The sequence below is a fragment of the Thamnophis elegans genome, chromosome 7, assembly GCF_009769535.1.
Source record: "Thamnophis elegans isolate rThaEle1 chromosome 7, rThaEle1.pri, whole genome shotgun sequence".
Taxonomy (NCBI): domain Eukaryota; kingdom Metazoa; phylum Chordata; class Lepidosauria; order Squamata; family Colubridae; genus Thamnophis; species Thamnophis elegans.
Window position 1 is genome coordinate 26,461,304 of NC_045547.1, and position 20,612 is coordinate 26,481,915.

The 20,612-nt window shown below is 40.8% G+C and overlaps 1 protein-coding gene across 2 annotated transcripts in view; it reads right to left on the reverse strand.

Annotated features, from left to right (window-relative positions):
* Window positions 1-20,612, reverse strand: part of SYN3 (synapsin III) — a 178,712-nt gene that overhangs the window by 2,409 nt on the left and 155,691 nt on the right. The window contains exons 9-13 of one of the 2 annotated variants that reach the window (XM_032221728.1): window positions 16,150-16,252; window positions 4,915-5,049; window positions 3,199-3,213; window positions 2,272-2,277; window positions 747-819 (exon numbers count right to left, since the gene is read on the reverse strand). In XM_032221728.1, the coding sequence (XP_032077619.1) occupies window positions 747-819; window positions 2,272-2,277; window positions 3,199-3,213; window positions 4,915-5,049; window positions 16,150-16,252 (332 nt within the window). The remainder of the gene's footprint in view (window positions 1-746; window positions 820-2,271; window positions 2,278-3,198; window positions 3,214-4,914; window positions 5,050-16,149; window positions 16,253-20,612) is intronic. The other variant, XM_032221727.1, reaches the window with a different exon arrangement.

The window sequence follows — 20,612 nt, forward strand, 5'->3', positions numbered from 1 at the left end:
CTCATAGTCAACTTTGGAAAATTTTCATAAAGGAGGTTGAATATATGGCTCCCCTAGATAGCTAACTTCTTTAAAGAATCAGTAACTATGAACAGAGAAACTGCCAAAAGGTTTATAGGCTGTTACCAATTCACTAAATTAGAAAGGATGAAAGAAGAGTGGGTCACTATTTTCTTCTGGCAAACTAGTGTTTTCTGTCTAGTGGTGCCAACTCTAAAGTCTCTCAGGAAAACCATTTCCTTTGAGCACTCCCATTGCAGTCACTTATCACACATACCCACTGGCACAAATATTTATAGATCCTTGCCATAGTTTAGCAAAAGATTAAAAAAACATCTTTATTGTCTCAGTTCGCTAACATTCCCCTAATAAACTGCATTTTAAATTCTGCTCTTTAATTTTTGAAATTTGTAACTTCAATCTCTGGGCAAGCTGCGCATCTGAAACAAAAATATATTTCAACATTTCGCAAGTTTTTGTTGGCATTGCTTCTGTTACCTTATTAAGCTTGGATGTTAAATCTAATACTTTTTCAGGATGGACTGTCTGAGAAGAAATATATATATATTCTTCATCTTTTCGCCTTCTCTATAAATACTGTTGTAATTTATTCAACTTAACCCTGTCCTGTCACCATATTCCACTCAAAAAATCAGCAGAAATCTTGACAGCCACATTTCATTACTCATACTTATACACAGGGAACTAGTACCTCATTCTTAAAAATTACATAGTAGAGGTAGTACCTTGAGGTGGTGGTCGGGGTTGGGAAAACTGTCCAAGATGTGGTCCTGACATTTGGGATTTCAATGATGGAGGCTTGAAATAAAGACAGTACAGTAAGAATATCACAAAGAGAATCAACAGAAGTATGTTATGTATTGCTCATAGCAATTTCAATTTAACTGCTACTAAACCTCTTGTGTCTGATTTTTTTGGGTAACCTTAAATTGGGTAAGCATCATAGGGCAACTATTTTCCCGATTACAACCATTAACATATCACAAATAATCGAACTTAAAAACTGTCTCTAAAATACAGGATTTGGGACTCCTGTGGGATTGAAATTTGGCAAAGTTGTAGCTGTTTCGGTAGTGCTATGCTCTGTGCTCAGCTGCACTCACATGATTGTCATTTCCAACACTCTCTGCCTGCGTTCTGTAAGGTAAGTCAATGGGAGTTAGCAGGAAGTTGGAAATCATTCCTACTTGCACTTTTTAAAAACCCATATAAGTCTGTAGGTAAGGAAATATCTCAGAACAATGATGTTGCTCAGAGGTGGGTTCCTACCAGTTTGGATCAGTTCAGCAGAATCAGTAATGGTTTGGTGGCCTGGGTTGCTGGAACCGGCAGCGACCCAGGCCTGCCATGCCCCTAACCGGTTCTCCCGGTGGTGTCATAGATGCCGCCATCTTGTTTTTTGCTTTTGCACATGCGCAGAGCACTTTTTATTGCACTGCATATGACTGCACAGCGCACATCAAGCATGTGCACAGCCATGAGCAAACCAGCAGTAGTGACTGCCAGAACCCATCCCTGATGCTGCTACTATCAATCAAGGAAGCACAACCTATCAGCGCCAAAGCACATTGTATTTACCAATTTGTAAGTACAGAGACAATTACATCGGCAGAACTGATAGGTGCCTGGCTTTCAGAATGAAGGTGCACTTTCCGAAGTGGGTTCAGACAATATTGAGTAATCCAACAGCAAACCCTGGCCACAAAATGCCTTCTATCGTAAGACATACTAGCTACAGGTCAATTTAAATACTGTGTTCAAAGTTTTGCTACACCACAGGAACTCTTGTTTTCTGCATTTCGCCGAAGCGGTTGCCATCAATCGATTGAAGCCTCCTTTGTGTGTGCAAAAACAACTGTACGTCACTCTAAGCCTTCCGTGGGCATAAGGTTTCTCATGGGCTGGTTTCCACATATGTCACCTGTTTCACTAGCGCTCTCGCTGGACCCTATGTTTTATGTCGCTTTTAACCATGTTATTGTAAGTTTGGTCCTAACGAGTCAGTACAAAATGCTTGCATCTACCCTTGTTTGTTCTTTGAACTGCATTGTTTAAATGATCCAATTATCTAGTACAGTGTTGGTGAACCTATTGCACACATGCCAGAGGTGACACACAAGAGCCCCTTCTGTGGGCAAGTGCGGCGTCGCCCCAGCTCTGTTTCAGGTCTCTGCTGTGCATGTGCACGCGCCTCCTGCCAGTCAGCTAGTCTTAAGGTCTCTGTTGCACATGCATATGGCATGCATGCACCTGCACCTTGCAGTTTGGGTGTGCATGCGCGCACTTTGGGCACCTGGTGCCTAAAAGTTCACCAACACTGATCTAGTTGGTGAATATAAGCCCATACTTATAGTTAATCCTTGACTGTAGAAAAGAATAAATGGGGAGAATATGTTGTAGATGGGCATGGAAACTATGTAACTTTAGCAAAATGTATAACACTTCTTGAACTTTTATTCCTTATCTGAGTAAAGGAAGAATTTAGGTAGGCGCAGATTTATGCAATACAATAGGGAAAGCTGAGTTCTTTTTTGCATAGCCTTTAATAAGCCAATTCCAATTCTAATGCTTCTTCACAAAGTCACTTAATGAAGCATAACTAATTGTAATACAGTTAAAAGCTGAAATTGTAATACAGTTAAAATCTTAAAAGCTGCTTAGGACAAACCTTGCAATCTTGAGACCTGGTCTGTGTCTTATATAAGGATATGAACAACCTGCAGAACATTAGGATGGCAAGTGACATGCTAGAGTGCTATAATGGCCTTTCAGGGAAATCCTACTGGAGCCTCTCTAAAGAGAAACGTCTCTTTTATATTAATGCTAAGTTCTTTAATATATTGGATTTTTTTAGTTTAGAAATTTGCATATGGGTTTTGATCTGAACCAACTCCACCACATTTAAAAGTTGGAAAAATTAAGATGCTTAATTCTTTTATAATGAATAAATAAGGGTTTAGAAACACTCAAGTTTAGTTACTTTTTATCCATAGTTTTGATCTTAGGATAAGAAGCAACCTATTAAATCAAAGGCCTGGTTCAGCAATCAGCTTCCCATAGCACCAAGGGAAAAGACTTGAGAGACCGCCTGCTGCCAATTACCTCCCAAAGACCCGTCAGATCTCACAGGGTCGGCTTCCTCCGGGTTCTGTCCACCAGCTAATGCCATCTGGCTACTACCCGGGGGAGGGCCTTCTCTGTAGCAGCTCCGGCCCTTTGGAATGAACTCCCCGCGGAGATCCGGACCCTCACCTCTCTCCAGGCCTTCCGGAAAGCCATCAAAACCTGGCTGTGCCAGCAGGCCTGGGGTTGATGAGTTCCCCTCCCCTCTCGACTGGTATGGCTGTGTGATTTTCGTGTATTTTAATTATGTGTACTGTTGTTTATGTTCCCTTTCCCCTTTGAGTTGTTCGCCGCCCTGAGTCCCTCCTGGAGAAGGGCGGCATACAAACAAACCAAATAAAAAATAATAAAAAAAAAACCAAGAAAAGAACATGAGAATAACATTTCTCTTTTGCTATAATTCCAAGTGATATTCAAACACATGTCATCTGTGGGCCTGGAAGCTGTGTGTGTGTGTGTGTGTGTGTGTGTATGTCTGCATGTATGTATGTATGTATGTATGTATGTATGTAAAATTCTATACCACCCATCACATATGCAATGCCTCTGGGTGGTTTACAGATAAAATAGTAAAATGATATTAAAGCTATACTTAAAAACAGTTAAAAACAAGATTAAAGCAAAGTTAAAAGAAACAATTACAAAATGAAAAGGCAGCCCACCAATCTCCTTCAGGGGTGCATGGCACTCTTAGACTCCGTAGTCAGTGGGAGAACAATTGATATTGTGAATGGGTATGTTCCTAAAATAAGGACACTTATATCTGACCTGAGACTGAAAACAATGCAACAATTAAATGTGTTTCCGAGTCAAGAGCATTCACTATTCAACATTCAGTAGCTTATAAATATATTTTTCTAGCCTTAATTCAGAAGCTGATTGGCTCAGTGGACTTTGACAGCTTAAAATATTTGGAAGGGATGGCGAATGTGATAGCTGTCTTCAGGATTAACCAAATTGAGGAATGGATTTCATACAGATACCTGTGCACATCTGCCATTTGATTTTTGCTACCATTCCAATAAGGTAATAAGTATGCCTTATATCACCTGTTTATTCAGATAAATGAAATTAATATTTCCATTATTTGCATTGCAGCTTTTTGCATAGTATTGCCATCTGCCTTTCTAAAGATAAACCTTGAATTTTTAAATATAACCTTGATGAAGACAAAGGAAAGTTACACATGCAAATCTATAATATTCTGCACTTGTTCAATGAATAGCACTGCATGTTGCTTACACAGTTGTCTATGCTGTTGTAAAAACAATTTTAAAGAATTTTCAAGTCCTTCCCCACTCTGTTCAGTTTTACACTTCAGATTGTAGCCTCAGCTACTGTGTTATACTGTTTAAAAAGTGCAGAATTACATGTCTGTAATGTATTTAGGAATTCTAGAAAAAAGAGCATAGAATTTTATTCAGAGTAAGATTTTTTCAAATTAAGAAAGTATTGAAAAGGTCTATGTTTTTAGACTCACTGGACTGAAGGACTCACTGGAGAAAGAGCCTAATTCTGGGAAAGATTGAGGGCAAAAGAAGAAGGGGATAACAGAGAACGAGATGGCCAGATGGAGTCACTGAAGCAGTAGATGTGAGCTTAAATGGACTCCAGAGGATGGTAGAGGACAGGAAGGCCTGGAGGAATGTTGTCCATGGGGTCGCAATGGGTCGGACACAGTTTTACAACTAACAACAACGTTTTTAGATGTCATTTGAAAACTAGCACCTGGTTAGATTGATTTTTCTGAAAGATGCCTCCTATTCTTACCCAAGGCCTCAGAGGTGAAGGCGAAGATCCCACAGTCGTTAAAGTCTGTGTCATCCTGGAGACCACCATATCAGCTATAAGCTGCCTATCTTCCTCCACGTGCTCTCCTATCAGAGGCATTGAGCTGTCCATCACCTGTTGAAACAAGGAAAACATTCTTTTCAATCTGGTTATCTAGTGCAACAGAAAATCTCAGACACTGCAAAAACACATGTTCAAGAACATGATGGCTTTGCTTCTTGCTCTCTTGTGTGTCAGTTTCCATACAAGTCAGAGGCTTTTTTTAAAAATGTGACACTGACTTTTTCAGTGACATCATTCATATTTTTTTAAAGTTAGAACACAATAAACTTTTCCTAACACAGGAAAGAATAAAGCTCTCCATATTTCACAAGGATGGGATTGCAACCAACCTAACTATTGTATAAATTGCTGAAGGAAAACTTTAGGTTTTCCTTGACAAATTTAACAGTTTCAGCCTTGGCTGAAAATCTTCTCTATTCATTGGTCCTTTATATGCAATATGCTAAGCCATGGTTTGCCTAATGATAGTTTACTCAATAAACTCTAATTGGATGGATTTGTGCAGTTTCTGTAATTTTTTCTTTAAAAAAACAGGACTACATTTTGGCATAAGGTGTGCAGCAGGCCGATACTTTCTTTTACTGCATTTATATGGCTAATCATCTAATATAAATTACTCAAAGCAGACAACAAAATAAAAACACAACACAACCTGAGTTGGCTGCCGGATTTAGCCAAATGTCAAATAGAATTCGAACCAGAAATGTTTCTCCTGGGGATAATTAGGGTGAAGTATAGTAGAAAGTTTAAATACTTGATGTTATATATAATAATGGTGGCGAGGATTGTTTTTGCGCAATATTGGAAGAAAGAGTACTCCGCCAGAGGGATTAGTAATCAAAAAAATATTTGATTTTGCAGAAATGGAAAAACTCACATTAAAGGGAAAGGCTGATTCGGAATATTATGCAGTACGGGAGAAATGATATGAATGGATAGATAATTGAAATAAGAAATGGAAATGTATAAAGGGTTAGAACATTTGAAAATAGAATGTATATAATGTATACATACTAATATTGATTCTAGTTGTATGAATAAAGGCACAGACCTGTTAAATATGTAATAGAGACATGTAAAGAAGAAATGTTCAACAAAAAAATAAAAATGCAACCAATAATTAAAAAGATAAACAACACTGCATAAAGTAGCTGAGAACCATAACATTACATAATAAATATAACTAAGAAGCAGGCTCACCCATGCTGTCAGGGCCCAGATTTGACAGCAAAGCCAAGTTTTTAATGCTATGCAAATTTGCAGGGTGGAAAAATCGATTGCAATATAAGATGAGCAAGAATGACATGGAACTCTTCACAAACCAATATACATTGAGTTCTTCTCTCTTTAGTTATATTTTTCATCTACAGTTTTAGATTTCATGTGAAAAATATTTCCTCTGAAACTATATTTATATGCTTATTCTGACCACAAGATGGTGCCCTCATATCTCCCAAGTCTTTGTAGTTCTATTCAAGAAAATAGCAATTGGGGTCTCCATGAGAGTAATAGTCAACTTTACTCTCTTTTTTACTCCATATGAAGTCAGAAGATCTTCCATGAAAACGAAAACATCAATAGGCTTAGAAGTTGCAAAACTACAAAAATTGTATTCACCGCCTCCTGATGTCTAACATTGTGACCAAGGATAAGGGGTGGGTTCCTGCCAGTTCTAACTTCTATAGAAGAGGTTCCAGAAATCTACAGTGCCGTTTAGAACGGGTTCCAGATCCCTCCCCCTGCCTGTCTGCACATCATCAAGGAATTCTGGAAGTTGAAGTCCACAAATCTTAAAGCTGTCAAGTTTGAATACCCCTGGGGTTTTTTTTCTAAAGGGTTAGGGGTGCAAGGGTCTTGTAACTTGACAGCATTAAGACTTGCGTGCTTCAAATGCCAGAGTTTCTGAGCCAACATTTTGGTTGCTAAGCAAGAGTGTTGTTAAGTGAGTTTCACCACATTTTACAAGTTGGCCATGCCCACCTAGTCACATGGCCGGCAAGCCACTCCCACCCAGTCACATGGCTGGCATCTGTTATCTTACTACAAAATAGGGGGAGGACCTTATAAAATCAGGATTGGGGAAATTAGCTCATAATTTCTAGAAAATTATCTTCTAGTGGGCCCAGGTAAGTAATGTTGTGAGCATGAGATGTTTTATCAGTTTTTCTAGCTATCTGAAATAATTGTCTATTTTTTTTAATACTTTCGAGTCAGTGTTGACTCCTGATGACTGCCCGAATTATTCCCAGCATTTTCTTAGCAAGGTTTTTCAGAAGTGCTTCTGTTGTAGTTCGCTGGCGGCCTTTGCACCTGGAAGCAGAGTTGGACAATGAGGAGGCTGGGGAGGAACATGGGCCAGTCCTGGAGTCTTGGGAAGGCATCGTAGGCAGAGAGGGGGCCAGGGCCATCTGGGAGTTATGTGCTGCCACCGGAGCCTCCAGGATCGGACATCAGTGAGGCAGAGGAACAGGCGGAGGCTGTTCCCATTGCGCGCATGCACTGAGCTGCCAGAAGGCAAGAACAGTTAAGACAAAAGGGGCGACTCTGGAGCAAGGCTTGGAGATGATTGGCCCCTCCCGTAAGACATAAAGGAGGAGCAAAGGCATGTGATACTTTGCAGGAAGCAACTTTGTTCGTTCTGGTCAGTTTAAAGTCTGAAGCTCCGTTTTGACTCTGTGCTCCGTGTGGCCTTGCATCGCTAATTGCCAATTAGGTCTTTGGCAGCGTTTCAAGAGAGATAAAGGTGGGTGCTTATCAGCCTTATCCCAAAAGACTTTGGCAGACTTCTATCGGACTCTTTACAAACTATTTGTGATTCATTACGGGCTGTGAATGAACATAATTCACAGTTGTTGAAATAAAAACTGGGTTTGGGGGACTAAGTGTGTGCTTTTTACTGTCTCAGGAAGCCTAGGTCAGAACAGGTTCACCCTTGCCTTCTTCCTAGGGCTGAGAGACTGGCTGGCTCAAGGTCATCTGACTGGCTTTGTGCCCAAGGCCTTAACTACTACAAATTGGCTGTTAATTGTATATTGCTTTCCATTAAAAAAAAATCTCAAAAACAATTACAATTGAAATGCAACAGTAAAAAGAAAATGCAGTATAGAAATAAGAAGTAAAATAAAATAAAAACAAGTAGAAGCATCAATAGAAACTTAAAAATCGCAAGTATTATCACACCATTAAAGTATATTGGAAAATAAAGCTTTCTGCATTAAACAAGAAGAAATTATTTAAAATTAATTTATAGTCTTAAGAGTGGACACAAAATGACCTTCCAAAGCTGAAATGAACACAAGATAAACTCAGTGCAAAACTTACTTTCCTTGATTCTGGGAATAAGACATTCATGTAGTAGCTGAGAAAAAACAGGTTGACCCAGCTATGCAGTTCTGCCGTTTACCCTGTACAAGGTTTGTGGCTGTCTCCACTACACTTGTTTTTTCCTGATAAAAGTCTCTCAAACAAGATTAGAGATTTTTTAGAGATTTTATTAACATTTGTAGGCCGCCCTTTTCCCTGAGGGGACTCAGGGCGGCTCACATAAAATCAGGGAGGGGAAGTACAAACAGTGACATAGACACATATAATAAAAGTAATAAGCAACATACATTCATCATTCGGGAGGGGCAACTATCCATGTCCCCAGGCCTGACGGGCTAGCCAGTTCTTGAGGGCTGTGCGGAAGGCCTGGACGGTGGTGAGGGTACGAATCTCCACGGGGAGTTCGTTCCAAAGGGTCGGGGCTACTACTGAGAAGGCCCTCCTCCTTGTGGTTGCCAGCCGGCACTGGCTGGCCGATGGAATACGGAGGAGGCCCAATCTGTGAGATCTAATTGGTCGCAGGGAGGTGATTGGCAGGAGGCGGTCTCTCAAGTATCCAGATCCACTACCATGCAGGGCTTTATGAGTGACTAATAGCACCTTGAAGCGCATCTGGAGATCGACAGGTAGCCAGCGCAGCTCGCGGAGGATAGGTGTTATGTGGGTGAACTGCGGTGCACCCACAATCACTCGCGCGGCCGCGTTCTGTACCAGCTGAAGTTGCCGGATGCTCTTCAAGGGCAGCCCCATGTAGAGCACATTGCAGTATTCCAGCCTAGAGGTCACAAGGGCCCGAGTGACTGTTGTGAGTGCCTCCCGATTCAGGTAGGGTCGCAACTGGCGCACCAGGCGAACCTGGGCGAATGCCCCCCTGGTCACAGCCGTCAGGTGGTGGTCAAACGATAGCTGTGGATCCAGGAGGACTCCCAAGTTGCGACCCTCTCTGAGGGGTATAAAATTTGACCCCCCAGCCTGAGTGATGGAATATTGGTCGAATCTTTGGGAGGAAAACACAACAGCCACTCGGTCTTTTCTGGGTTGAGCACAAGCTTGTTAACCCTCATCCAGTCCATAACGGCCTCAAGGCCTCGGTTCATCACGTCTGCCGCTTCATTGAGTTGGCACGGGGCGGACAGATACAACTGGGTATCATCCGCATATTGATGGTATCTGATCCCGTGCCTACGGATGATCTCTCCCAGCGGTTTCATGTAGATGTTGAATAGTAGGGGGGATAAGACCGAGCCCTGAGGCACCCCATATGTTAGGGGCCTAGGGGACGATCTCTGCCCCCCCACTAACACCGACTGCGACCTGTCCGAGAGGTAGGAAGAGAACCACCGCAACACGGTGCCTCCCACTCCCACCTCCCGCAGTCGTCGCAGAAGGATACCATGGTCGATGGTATCGAAAGCCGCTGAGAGGTCAAGGAGGACCAGGATGGAGGAATGTCCTCCATCTCTGGCTCTCCAGAGATCATCGGTCAATGCGACCAAAGCGGTTTCTGTGCTGTAACCGGGTCTGAAGCCTGACTGGAAGGGGTCGAGATAGTTTGCTTCCTCCAAGGACCGTTGGAGCTGAAAGGCCACCACCTTCTCAACAACCTTCCCAAACAAAGGAGGGATATGGTCAAAGAGAGGAATCTACATGGAAAGCCCCCTTTCTTCTACTACTTCCCTAATTCCATGAAATCTGTAGGCTAAACATTCCTGTTTCCATGAGTTTCATGAATCAGTAAATTTGTATTATCACAAAAACTGATTAAAAACATCACGTGAGCATGTCCAGTAGCATAAGGTTAACTAGACATTTACATCTTTAGCAGTAGGGCTAAATACAAAGAACAATGAAATGATTATATTTAAAGGGGTTGTTGTTAGTTGTAAAGTCGTGTCCGACCCATGGGGAATGTGACCCCATGGACAACATTCCTCTAGGCCTTCCTGTCTTCTCCCATCCTCTGGAGTCCATTTAAGCTCACACCTACTGCTTCAGTGACTCCATCCAGCCACCTCATTCTCTGTTGTCTTATTTTTCTTTTGTCCTCAATCTTTCCCAGCATTAGGCTCTTCTCCAGTGAGTCCTTCTCACTAGGTGGCCAAAGTATTTTGAGTTTCATCTTCAGGATCTGGCATTTTAAAGAGCAGCCAGGGTTGATCTCCTCTAAGACTGACCGGTTTGAATTTAAAATGGAGGAACTGACAATTGATTTAAAAAATGTCTCTTCATCTGCTACTGTATAAGCAGCTGATCTAAAAGATGAACATTTTCTCAACCTGGTTATCTGCTAAGGAGGTCTGATTGGGTTTTATCTTGTCTTCAGAAAGATGCTAAAATATGGCTGTTCCAGAAATTTCTATATACCGTATTACACAAATGAATAGCCTTTGGACATTAACACCTGCCCTTTGCCTGCTATCTCTGCCAGGATGCTATCCTAATGGTACATTATTTTTAATGAGTATTTCCATATGGTTATATAGTTTGGCTTTTAGATTTGTGAGCCACCTAGAAATGCACAACTATGGCAGTATATAAGTAATAGGAAATAAATATCCATACATGAATGCTTTTAAAATAACATGCCAGCTCAAACTACTGTATGCACAATTTTAGAAAGGGATAGATGCATATTTCAAAAAGATTTGTTTTATTGATTTGATTGCTCTTGTGATTTATATCTAATTGTACACCTCCCTTATTGTACGTGATTTAAAAGATTGTTAAAAAAAAGAATCAGCTGGTTTTGGAAGCATGTCAATAGGAATATTCATTCTATAGGGTTTCGTCCTACAGCATTTGCTGCAGTTCTGCAGTCATCCTATAGGGTTTGCTGCAATTCTCTTTTATTAAAGATAATTCATGTTTTGGAGCTGGGTTGTGATTCTTTCTTATCTTCCTAGGTAATTCTTATTACAGTACTTAAAATGGCTGGACTAAGTAAGTGGTTGTGACCCTATATATATTCATAGGGAATTCAGATACTGCAAGCATTGGATAATTAAGTCTATAGTCTTTGCTGCAATTCTCCTTTCATTTATGATAAATGGATGGGGTTAAAAGCAATTATTTCTCAGCTATCCCAATCGCAATTACTAAAACAGTCCTTGAGTGGCACAGTAGTTAGAATTGACTCAGCCTTGCATCCTTCCAAGATCGGTTAAATGAGGACTCAGATTATTGGGGACAATATGCTGACTCTATAAATCATCTAGAGAGGGCTGTAAAGCATTATGAAGCGGAATATAAGTCTAAGTGCTATTACTAAGTGCTATAAAGCCCCAAGGTAGGATCCTGAGACATATCTATATGTACGGAATTCAGGAGCAGGGACAGACTAGATAGAAAATTATGCAAGGGAGAAAATCTGCATCCTTATGTGGTCTAGATGGAGAAATAAAACTGTGCTTTATATTAAAAGTTGGGATTATTCAACTAGGAAAACGAGTGATTTAACTTCTCTTTGTTTTCTATTTTTACTGGAAAGATTTTAGTATATCACAAATGAAATCACTATTAACAGAAATATTGATCAACTTTTAAAAATAAGCCGTGCTCACTTTTCTTTCCCTTCATTTTTTAATGTATGTTCTCTCCTTAGAGATGGGGGATGGAATAATCACAGTTTATGGTTTGGGAGGGAGTTATCTTCAGTGACTGCAATGATGACGGTAAATAGACAACCTGTATTGTACATGAAAGTAAGACCAGAAATGAAATGTTTTTCAGACAGGATTCCTATGTCTAGCAATTTTTTGAAGAAAAAAAAACCTATACTACTTTTTTCTTCTAAATCAATACCTGTTTTGGTAAGAAAATAGCTGAAACAGCCATGGAAAAAGATGGGAGAATTAGAAATGCAGAATATTGTTTAGATTTCTTGTAAAATTCTAGAACAAAACAGAGCAGCTGTACAATAAAAGCCTAATCTGCTAATATCCTGTGCTGCTTTCCAGTTTCCTAGTTTGTGCTTTTAAATGCTTTGCATCAATAGTACGCCTAGGATTTCTAAATTATAACTTGGGATAATCAGAAGAAAGGTCATTTGATTTTGGCCTGAAGCCACCTATACAGTATATATTCCACCTCCATATGAAGGTTCTGGCAAGTACAATTTTGTGTTAACCAGTAAAAATGACCCACACGACAGTTGTTCTTGCTTGATTTACAGGAAGAGAAGAAATAGAAAAAGCAGAGATCTTCCCCCCCCCTTTCCTGGCAGCACACTTGTGTCACATAACCTTTGACCTGTCACTGATTCCTGCAGGACATTTATGCATCAGAAGAATGTGCTGGTCTTAGAGGGCTCATGTGGTTCTCATCAGCTTCCCAAGGCTCAGTGGGTGGGAATGCTCTCCCACATGCAGCTATTTGGATATGTCAGTGGCCCTGAATGTTGCAGTAGGCCGGTTCTATTCACCTCCCTGCGTTGGTGGAGTTTACAGCAGGGCAGACACTGAGTCTCCATTCCAGTATCCTCATATGGTAACCAAGGACACTTGCTCATTTTTCTCTGCAGTTGCCCTGATTATCTTCTCTCCCCACCCCTTGAGGAGGTCTTGCATTTCAGCTTTGATGATTTTCAAATATCCATCCCTCTCCATGGTCTGACCCTCTCTACTCTGACAAGTAAGTTTCTCTCAGCATGGTGAGCTCTACTTCAGAAAACTTCAAGTTTTTTTTTTTTTTTAGATCTAGTGTGTCCCTGATAAAGAGGGACAGAAGGATTTATTATTCACGCCACCCACAAGCTCCTCAGGGAATTTTCTTATTTTGTTTTAGCTGGAATCTCAAAGAAGCTGCGGCTTTGATTCAAGGCTTCATTTTGGGGTTAGGCCAAACAGAGAAGAACTGCAACAATACATATTAGAACCTCCTGAAGAAATATGAATACCAGCATCTGAAGAAAGCTAACCCAATAGGGCAAGCTGGTGCCTTCCAGGTGTTTGGAGTTCAACTATCACCTTCAATTATCCTGACCAAGGGTGAAGGATTGCAGGAATTGTAGCAAAACATCTGGAAAACACCATGCACCTGCTAAGTTTTTGTTTAATTGTTAAAAGACAGAGGAGCAGGATAGATCCCCTTTTCTGGTCTGATGGCCGCCAACAAGGTCATTGGTTTTCTTATCTTTTGACTCCACCAGCCTTTGATTTCCATTGTTCCATTTCTCTCTGCTTTAAACTTTTTCTTTTCTTATATCGCTGCTTTGATGTGCATAATCTACTCTTTCCTTCCTCTGAATTGGCTAGCTTCCCAAGTCTAATGAAAACAGCACAAAGTTCAGTCTACACATCCCATTGTGGTGCAATCTATAAAAGCTGGGTGATGAAAAGAGACAGGAGTCCTCTCTATTACAGGGCATTTAACTTTGTTCTGCCTCTTTCTTTCTCTCCTTTAGATCATGTACTTACCATCTACACCAATGAAGCAAGTGGAAAAGGAAGTTGAGTGGAATTAGCGTCCTGAACATTGTTATTGAACTGCCAGGTTTATTTTTTTTCAAGTTAATATGGGTTTTGTTTCCCTGCCCTTTATTATTTCCATTCATAGCATTCACCTTGTTTCAAAGTGCATCCGAGGAGGAAAAATCCTACTCCTTGTAATTGAAAGGTACAAAAGGTGCTTGAAAGGGCCTGGCAGACTGAAATGGAAAAGTGCTTCCTAATTATTTTGACATGGATGTATAAACCTGAGAATAGTTAATACCCCCACTATTTTGAAGCCAAGTGCTCTGTCTTTTATTAAATCTAGTTAAATGATTTAATAGATTCCGTTCTAAGATGGAATAGGTGAAAAAGATATGTAGGCAAAGTGCTGAAATAACTGCATGCGTGTCAGGATGGGTTGCCATGTTTTTTATTAATTTCGTATGGCATACATTTGTCAGGGAGCTCTACAATGCTATGTTACAGAGCAGGGGTGTCAAACCTGCGGCCTGTGGGCTGTATGTGTCACGTGCTGGCCATGCCCACCCACACTTTAGTGAAGGAAGAAAAGTTGCGATACATCACGTGATGACAATGTGATGATGTGAGCTTGACACACCTGTTACAGAGTATCCTGACAGCCTAATTTAAGGTGACCAGACGTCCCACTTTCAGCGTGGCAGGCACGCTTTTGTACAATTTGTCCTGTGCCCCGCCCAGTTTTCAAAAAGTCCCGCTCCCCAGCCCATCAGCTGTCGCTCGCTCCCCCACCCATCCACACGCTTTCAGTGGGTTGCGTGCAGGGAGGAGAAGAGAGATTCCTCCCAGCACGCACCCCACTGATTAAAGCGCTTTCAGTGGGATGCATGCAGGGAGGAATCCCTCCTGTCCTCCCAGCTCCCTTTCGCCCGCAGCAGAGATCGGGCAGGCCAGAGGAAGCACTTTAATCAGTGGGATGCGTGCAGGGAGGAGAGGAGATATTTGTCCCTGCGTGCAGCCCACTGATTAAAATACTTGTTGTCACTCGCCCGAGCTCTGATCCCGGCAAAAGAAAAGTCCTTTCCGCCTGAATCCCACCCGAGCTCTGATGCAGGCATCAGTGGGGTGCGTGCAGGGAGGAGAGGAGATTCCTTTCTGCACAAGCCCCCCCTCTTCTTTAGAAGAGCCGGAAGCATTAGGGGAGGGGGCTTTGGGCATCCCCCCTCCCCCGAAGCCCCGCGCCTGCTTACAGCAGCCCCAGATTGCCAGCGGCATCGGACTCCAGCTCCCATCCCAGCCCTCTGCACAGGGTGACGCTTGCAAAGGAGAGATGCGAGAGGCGCTGGGATTGGTTAGAATCGGATGAAGCTTGGCTTTGGAAAGATTGGGTGGGGGGACAAGCGAAAGTGAAAGCCCCATAGAGTGATGCCACCAAAAAGAGTTTTGCAGTGTTCCACGGCCCTCCCCCCTCAGGAAAGGAGGGTTGGGATCACAGGCACCTGACTCTATTCGCTTTGGGTGTGCATCATAATGTTGTAAGCCGCCCGGCGTTACCTGTGTGTGAGGTGGGCTGTCCTATGCATTTGCGTGTGTGCATGGGAGAGAGAGAGAGTGAAAAAGAGAGGGAGAAATAATTATATTAATTAGATAGATCAGTGTTTCTCCACCTTGGAGACTTGAAAGTGTGTGGACTTCAACTCCCAGAATTTTGGGAGTTGAAGTCCACATACTTTCAAGTCTTCAGGGTGGAGAAACACTGAGATAGATGATAATGAGATGAGGTAGGGAGAGGGAGAGAGGGAGAGAGAGAGAGATACCATAACTAGATAGACAGATAGGCAGGCAGATAGACGGATAGACGGACAGAGAGAGAGAGGGAGAGAGAGAGTGGGATACCATAACTAGATAGACAGATAGGCAGGCAGATAGACAGACAGACAGACGGATGGATGGATAGAGAGAGAGGGGATATGTATAATTAAGGTGAACAGACTTCCCTAGCGAGGCCGCGGGCTGGCACTAACTGCCGTGGCCTAGCTTCCTCCTCCCCCCCGTCAATGGTGTCCCTCTTTACCAATCTGAAAATCTGGTCACCTTAGCCTAATTCCTAGTTTGTTCAGTTTTCTGCTTGCACGCTTATCCATGAGAGGTAAACTAGCTTGTACCAGCTGGCTAGTAGCATTTAGGTTTGTGACATCTTCCACCAATCTCACCTTGCATCCGACCAGGTCCAGCATCAACCCCCATTCTCTTCATGCAACTAGCCTTTCCCACTGGAGTGGTATCCATTTATCTACTTGCAATAATGCTTTAGAACTGCTGGGTGGACAGGAGAGGAGCTAGAGGCAAGTGATGGGTTGCCATGATGAATCTCTTCGTTTAAATGATACTTACATTCTATTCATTCAGCCCTCCTCACCTCAATGATATAATCTTTGCCATCCTTGCTATGAACAGCTTTGACTGCACAGATGTCAAGGCCACCAAACATCTCAGCAACAGAATCTGCCCAGAGCCGGTATCTGCCAAAACCAGATAGGATTATTATTTGTTTAAACTGTGATTAAAATAAATAAATAAAACAAGCTTCTTATTTAGGGATGGCTAAATTCTTAACTTTCCACAAAAGGGATAGCTTTGTTTTACAATGGTTTTATGCTAATAATATAGATATTTTCTTAAATTAAAATATTTCTGATTAAATCCATATTTGTGATGAAAATATTAATTTATTGTATAGCTTCTGCATTTTACATTCAACTGTCAACACTACAAGAACAAGAATGTAATAAATACACTCCAGATTATCAATTGGTAGAATAATGTGGAAAGTGTTACAAAAGATATTAAATGCCCTATCAATCTTTATCTGCAAAGATCAACATCTTTACAATACAATACAATACAATACAATACAATACAATACAATACAATACAATACAATACAATACAATACAATACAATACAATACAATAGCAGAGTTGGAAGGGACCTGGGAGGTCTTCTAGTCCAACCCCCTGCCTAGGCAGGAAACCCTATACTGTTTCAGACAAATGGCTATCCAACATCTTAAAGACTTCCAGTGTTGGGGCATTCACAACTTCTGGAGGCAAGCTGTTCCACTGATTAATTGTTCTAACTGTCAGGAAATTTCTCCTCAGTTCTAAGTTGCTTCTCTCCTTGATTAGTTTCCACCCATTGCTTCTTGTTCTAACATCAGGTGCCTTGAAGAATAGTTTGACTCCCTCTTCTTTGTGGCAACCCCTGAAATATTGGAACACTGCTATCATGTCTCCCCTAGCCCTTCTTTTCATTAAACTAGACATACTCAGTTCCTGCAACCATTCTTCATATGTTTTACTCTCCAGCCCCCTTTGTTGCTCTTCTCTGCACTCTTTCTGGAGTCTCCACATCTTTTCTACATCATGGCGACCAAAATTGAATGCAGTATTCCAAGTGTGGTCTTACCAAGGCATTATAAAGTGGTGTTAACACTTCATGTCATCTTGATTCTATCCCTCTCTTTATGTAGCTTAGAATTGTGTTGGCTTTTTTGGCAGCTGCTGCACACTGCTGGCTCATATTTAAATGGTTGTCCACTAGGACTCCAAGATCCCTTTCACAGTTACTACTATTGAGCAAGGTACCACCTATACCGTACTCGTGCATTTCATTTTTCTTGCCTAAATGTAGAACCTTACTCTTTTCACCATTGAATTTCATTTTGTTAGATAGTGCCCAATGTTCAAATTTGTCAAGATCCTTCTGTATCTTAAGTCTGTCTTCTGGAGTGTTGGCTAGTCCTGCCATGTAATGGCTTTTTTCTGTGACACTTAATGGAAGTAAACATTGGACTTTGAAAATGCAAGATGGAAAGTGTATTGACATGTTTTAATTTTGATGTTAGAGAAAATTCAACATAAAAACCAGAGAATATCATGAATAGCCAAGAAAAAAAATATGGACCTTAGCAAAAAATTATCATAAAATGTTCACAAATACCATTTTTAGATGCATTGTGCAAAGAGCTAGCTCTGTTGAGAAGGTTATAAAGCTGAAAAATGGAAGGAAAGAGAAAAACCCAATTGCTGTGGTGATAGGTGAACTATTGGAAGACTTGAAGAACCGGGTTGAGAAGAGGCCACTGGAGATAATCTATATATGTGGTGATTAAGAATTAACACCAACTTTATAACACAGAATCAAATAGAATAACCACGTCCTCAGGAACTTGGTGGGAAAAGAAAGAGAATTAGAAGAATTGAGAGCTTTGTGGCACTGTGGTTAGAATGCAGTAGTGCAGACTACTTCTGCTGACTGTCGGCTGCCAGCAATTTGGCAGTTCAATTCTCACCAGCTCAAGGTTGATACAGCCTTTCATCCTTCCAAAGTTGGTAAAATGAAGACCCAGATTGTTGGGTGCAAAATGCTGACTCTGTAAACTGCTTACAGAGGGCCATAAAGCACTGTGAAGTGATATACAAATCTAAGTGCTAAATCTTTTGAGAAAGCTGGACAAAGAATGACTTCTGTCCTTAGTTCAGTACTGTCCTATTTTGTGCCTTAATAGGTATGTTAATTCTTATCACTATATCAAGCAATACCAAACATTTAATGGGCTGTTTTCTCTAATAAAGAAAAAAGTTCCTAGTGCTGGAAAGCTTAGTCTTCCTGATTTTTTTTGGGGAAAAACAACAGTATGACTAGCCCATGCAACTCTTTCCCTTCATAATCCTTTTAAAACAGAATCTCAAAAGGGTCATGGTAGGCAGAAAAACAGTTCCCAGTAAGTACCCCTTCTGCTTTAGATGATAAGAAAGAAGAAAATTCTCTGGAAGCACATGGTCTCGCCACAGTTCTCTAAATGAAACAAGCAACAGGAATTTTTAACCGCATGTTTCTATTCTCTTGAACAATGAGCAAATTTCAAAAATTCCAAACATTTGTGGAGAGGATTAGAAACCCAGCCTGGATAAAGAACATGGAATGTAATTCCTCATGTATCTTCCAGACCATATGACAAAAGGGACTTTCCTTTGTTTTGTAGACAATTGTGGCAAGGATTAGGGCTAGAGATATTGGAAGATGATCCATCGCCATAGGAATCTTCCTGGCTATTATGTTCTTTAATGGACATAAAATTTAAAGTGGCTGCATGTTTTGACATGCCGTCAGTGAGAATAACCCCTCATTTCCACCCATTTGTTGCTTATGTTGACATCCTTACGTCAATCACTGCCCAAAGGGAAAAGGATCAGAGAGGCAAATGGCTTTAATTCCTTGTTGCCCACATTGGACAACTAGATGGCAATGATCAGCAGCGGTAGCACTTGGATGTCATTGGTTGTGGAGCTCTGTCTTCCTAGCCCCTGAAATGTTCTTTGTTGATTGTAATCGTAGGTAAAATGTTTTTGCTCTGCTGGGTGATAGCACCTAGGCAACCTTAGCTTAATTAATGCTAATTCATTCTAATTCTAATTAGACTTAATTAGAATTGGGTGAGAGGCACAATTCCTGAATTGTAAGCAAGACTGGAAATTAATAATAAAAAAAGATTCAGAATACATTGGAAAACTACTTCTGTATCGTTTCCAAGAAAAGCACATGGGCATGTCTGTCAAAGCAGGGTCAAAGATGATCCCCATTTCACTTGATTTCAGTGCAGTTTAATTACTATGCTACTGCCAACTGTTTTTATTCCTTTGGTTTCTTTATTTTACATTTTATTGCAGTTTGTTATGTTGCTTTTAGCTTTTATATCTAAGTTGTCAGTCACTTACAGAAGTGACACAGGGCAATGCATTGCTTTTGAAAGCTGCATATGAGTTTTCTGTAGCCATATCAAAATATCTAATACATGGAAGGCCTATAAAACAAAAAAGGTATTCTGTATTTCATCCTTTGTTTAGGTGTATTTCCTTATTTTTATCTTTTATAAGGGTTTAAAAGGGGTTTGCATAGTCTGCTGCTTTCCTGAATCGAAGCTGAAGAGATGTAAACCAGGATACAATTTTGTAGTCTTGCGTATTTTTATTATTTATTTATTTGTAAAATTTATTATTTCAGGGTAACTCTGGACAGCTTACAATCTTAAAAGATAAAAACCAAACAAAGCTAAAAAGACATAAATAAAATACAATGAAGAGCCAAATATTGCAACCCAAATAAAAGATGGAATGGAGGGGAAGTGGGTCTGTTATTAACTGATCAACCACCTCTGCTGTGATGCTTCTACATTGGAGCCCCAAGCTTACTGGCAAAGTCAGGTCTTTTGGCTCTTATGGCTCCCAAGTGAAGAGCAAGATGATCTGAAGGGCAGGTGCAATGGCAGATAACACTCTTCTCCTGAACCCTGCCAGCTGAATTCTTGGACTGATAGGACTCAGACCTCCTCAGCTGGTAGGAATAAAAGGTAGAGTTGGAGTTTTTAATATTTCTGCATAAGTAGCAGTACTTGCTAAATACTCTGTCTGTAGTTTATAGTCAATTAAAGTTTAAAAAAAAGTCTTATTAGGGCCAGCCCTACCTATTAAGCCTAATGAAATAGACAACTTAGATAGCTTATCTTGTGAATCATTAAAAGGGAGCAAAGAGTTACTTGATCCTATAAATGCAATGAAATCTGATGGCAAATGAACCACTTTATCCAAAGCTGCATATTCACTCATGCTGACCAAACAATAGATAGGAGAAATATTTCTTGTATTTTTATTTTCCTTAAATTTTCTTTTCTTTCACCCATTACAGTAGGAGAAAAAATAGTTATATTGCCTCTGAAGGCTTTTCAGAAGTCCAAAAGGACTTGAGATTCTGCAGACCATGTTTCTGTTCTGAAATACCTTGGGAATGCCCTCATATGGTGGAAATCTGTGTCTAATGGAG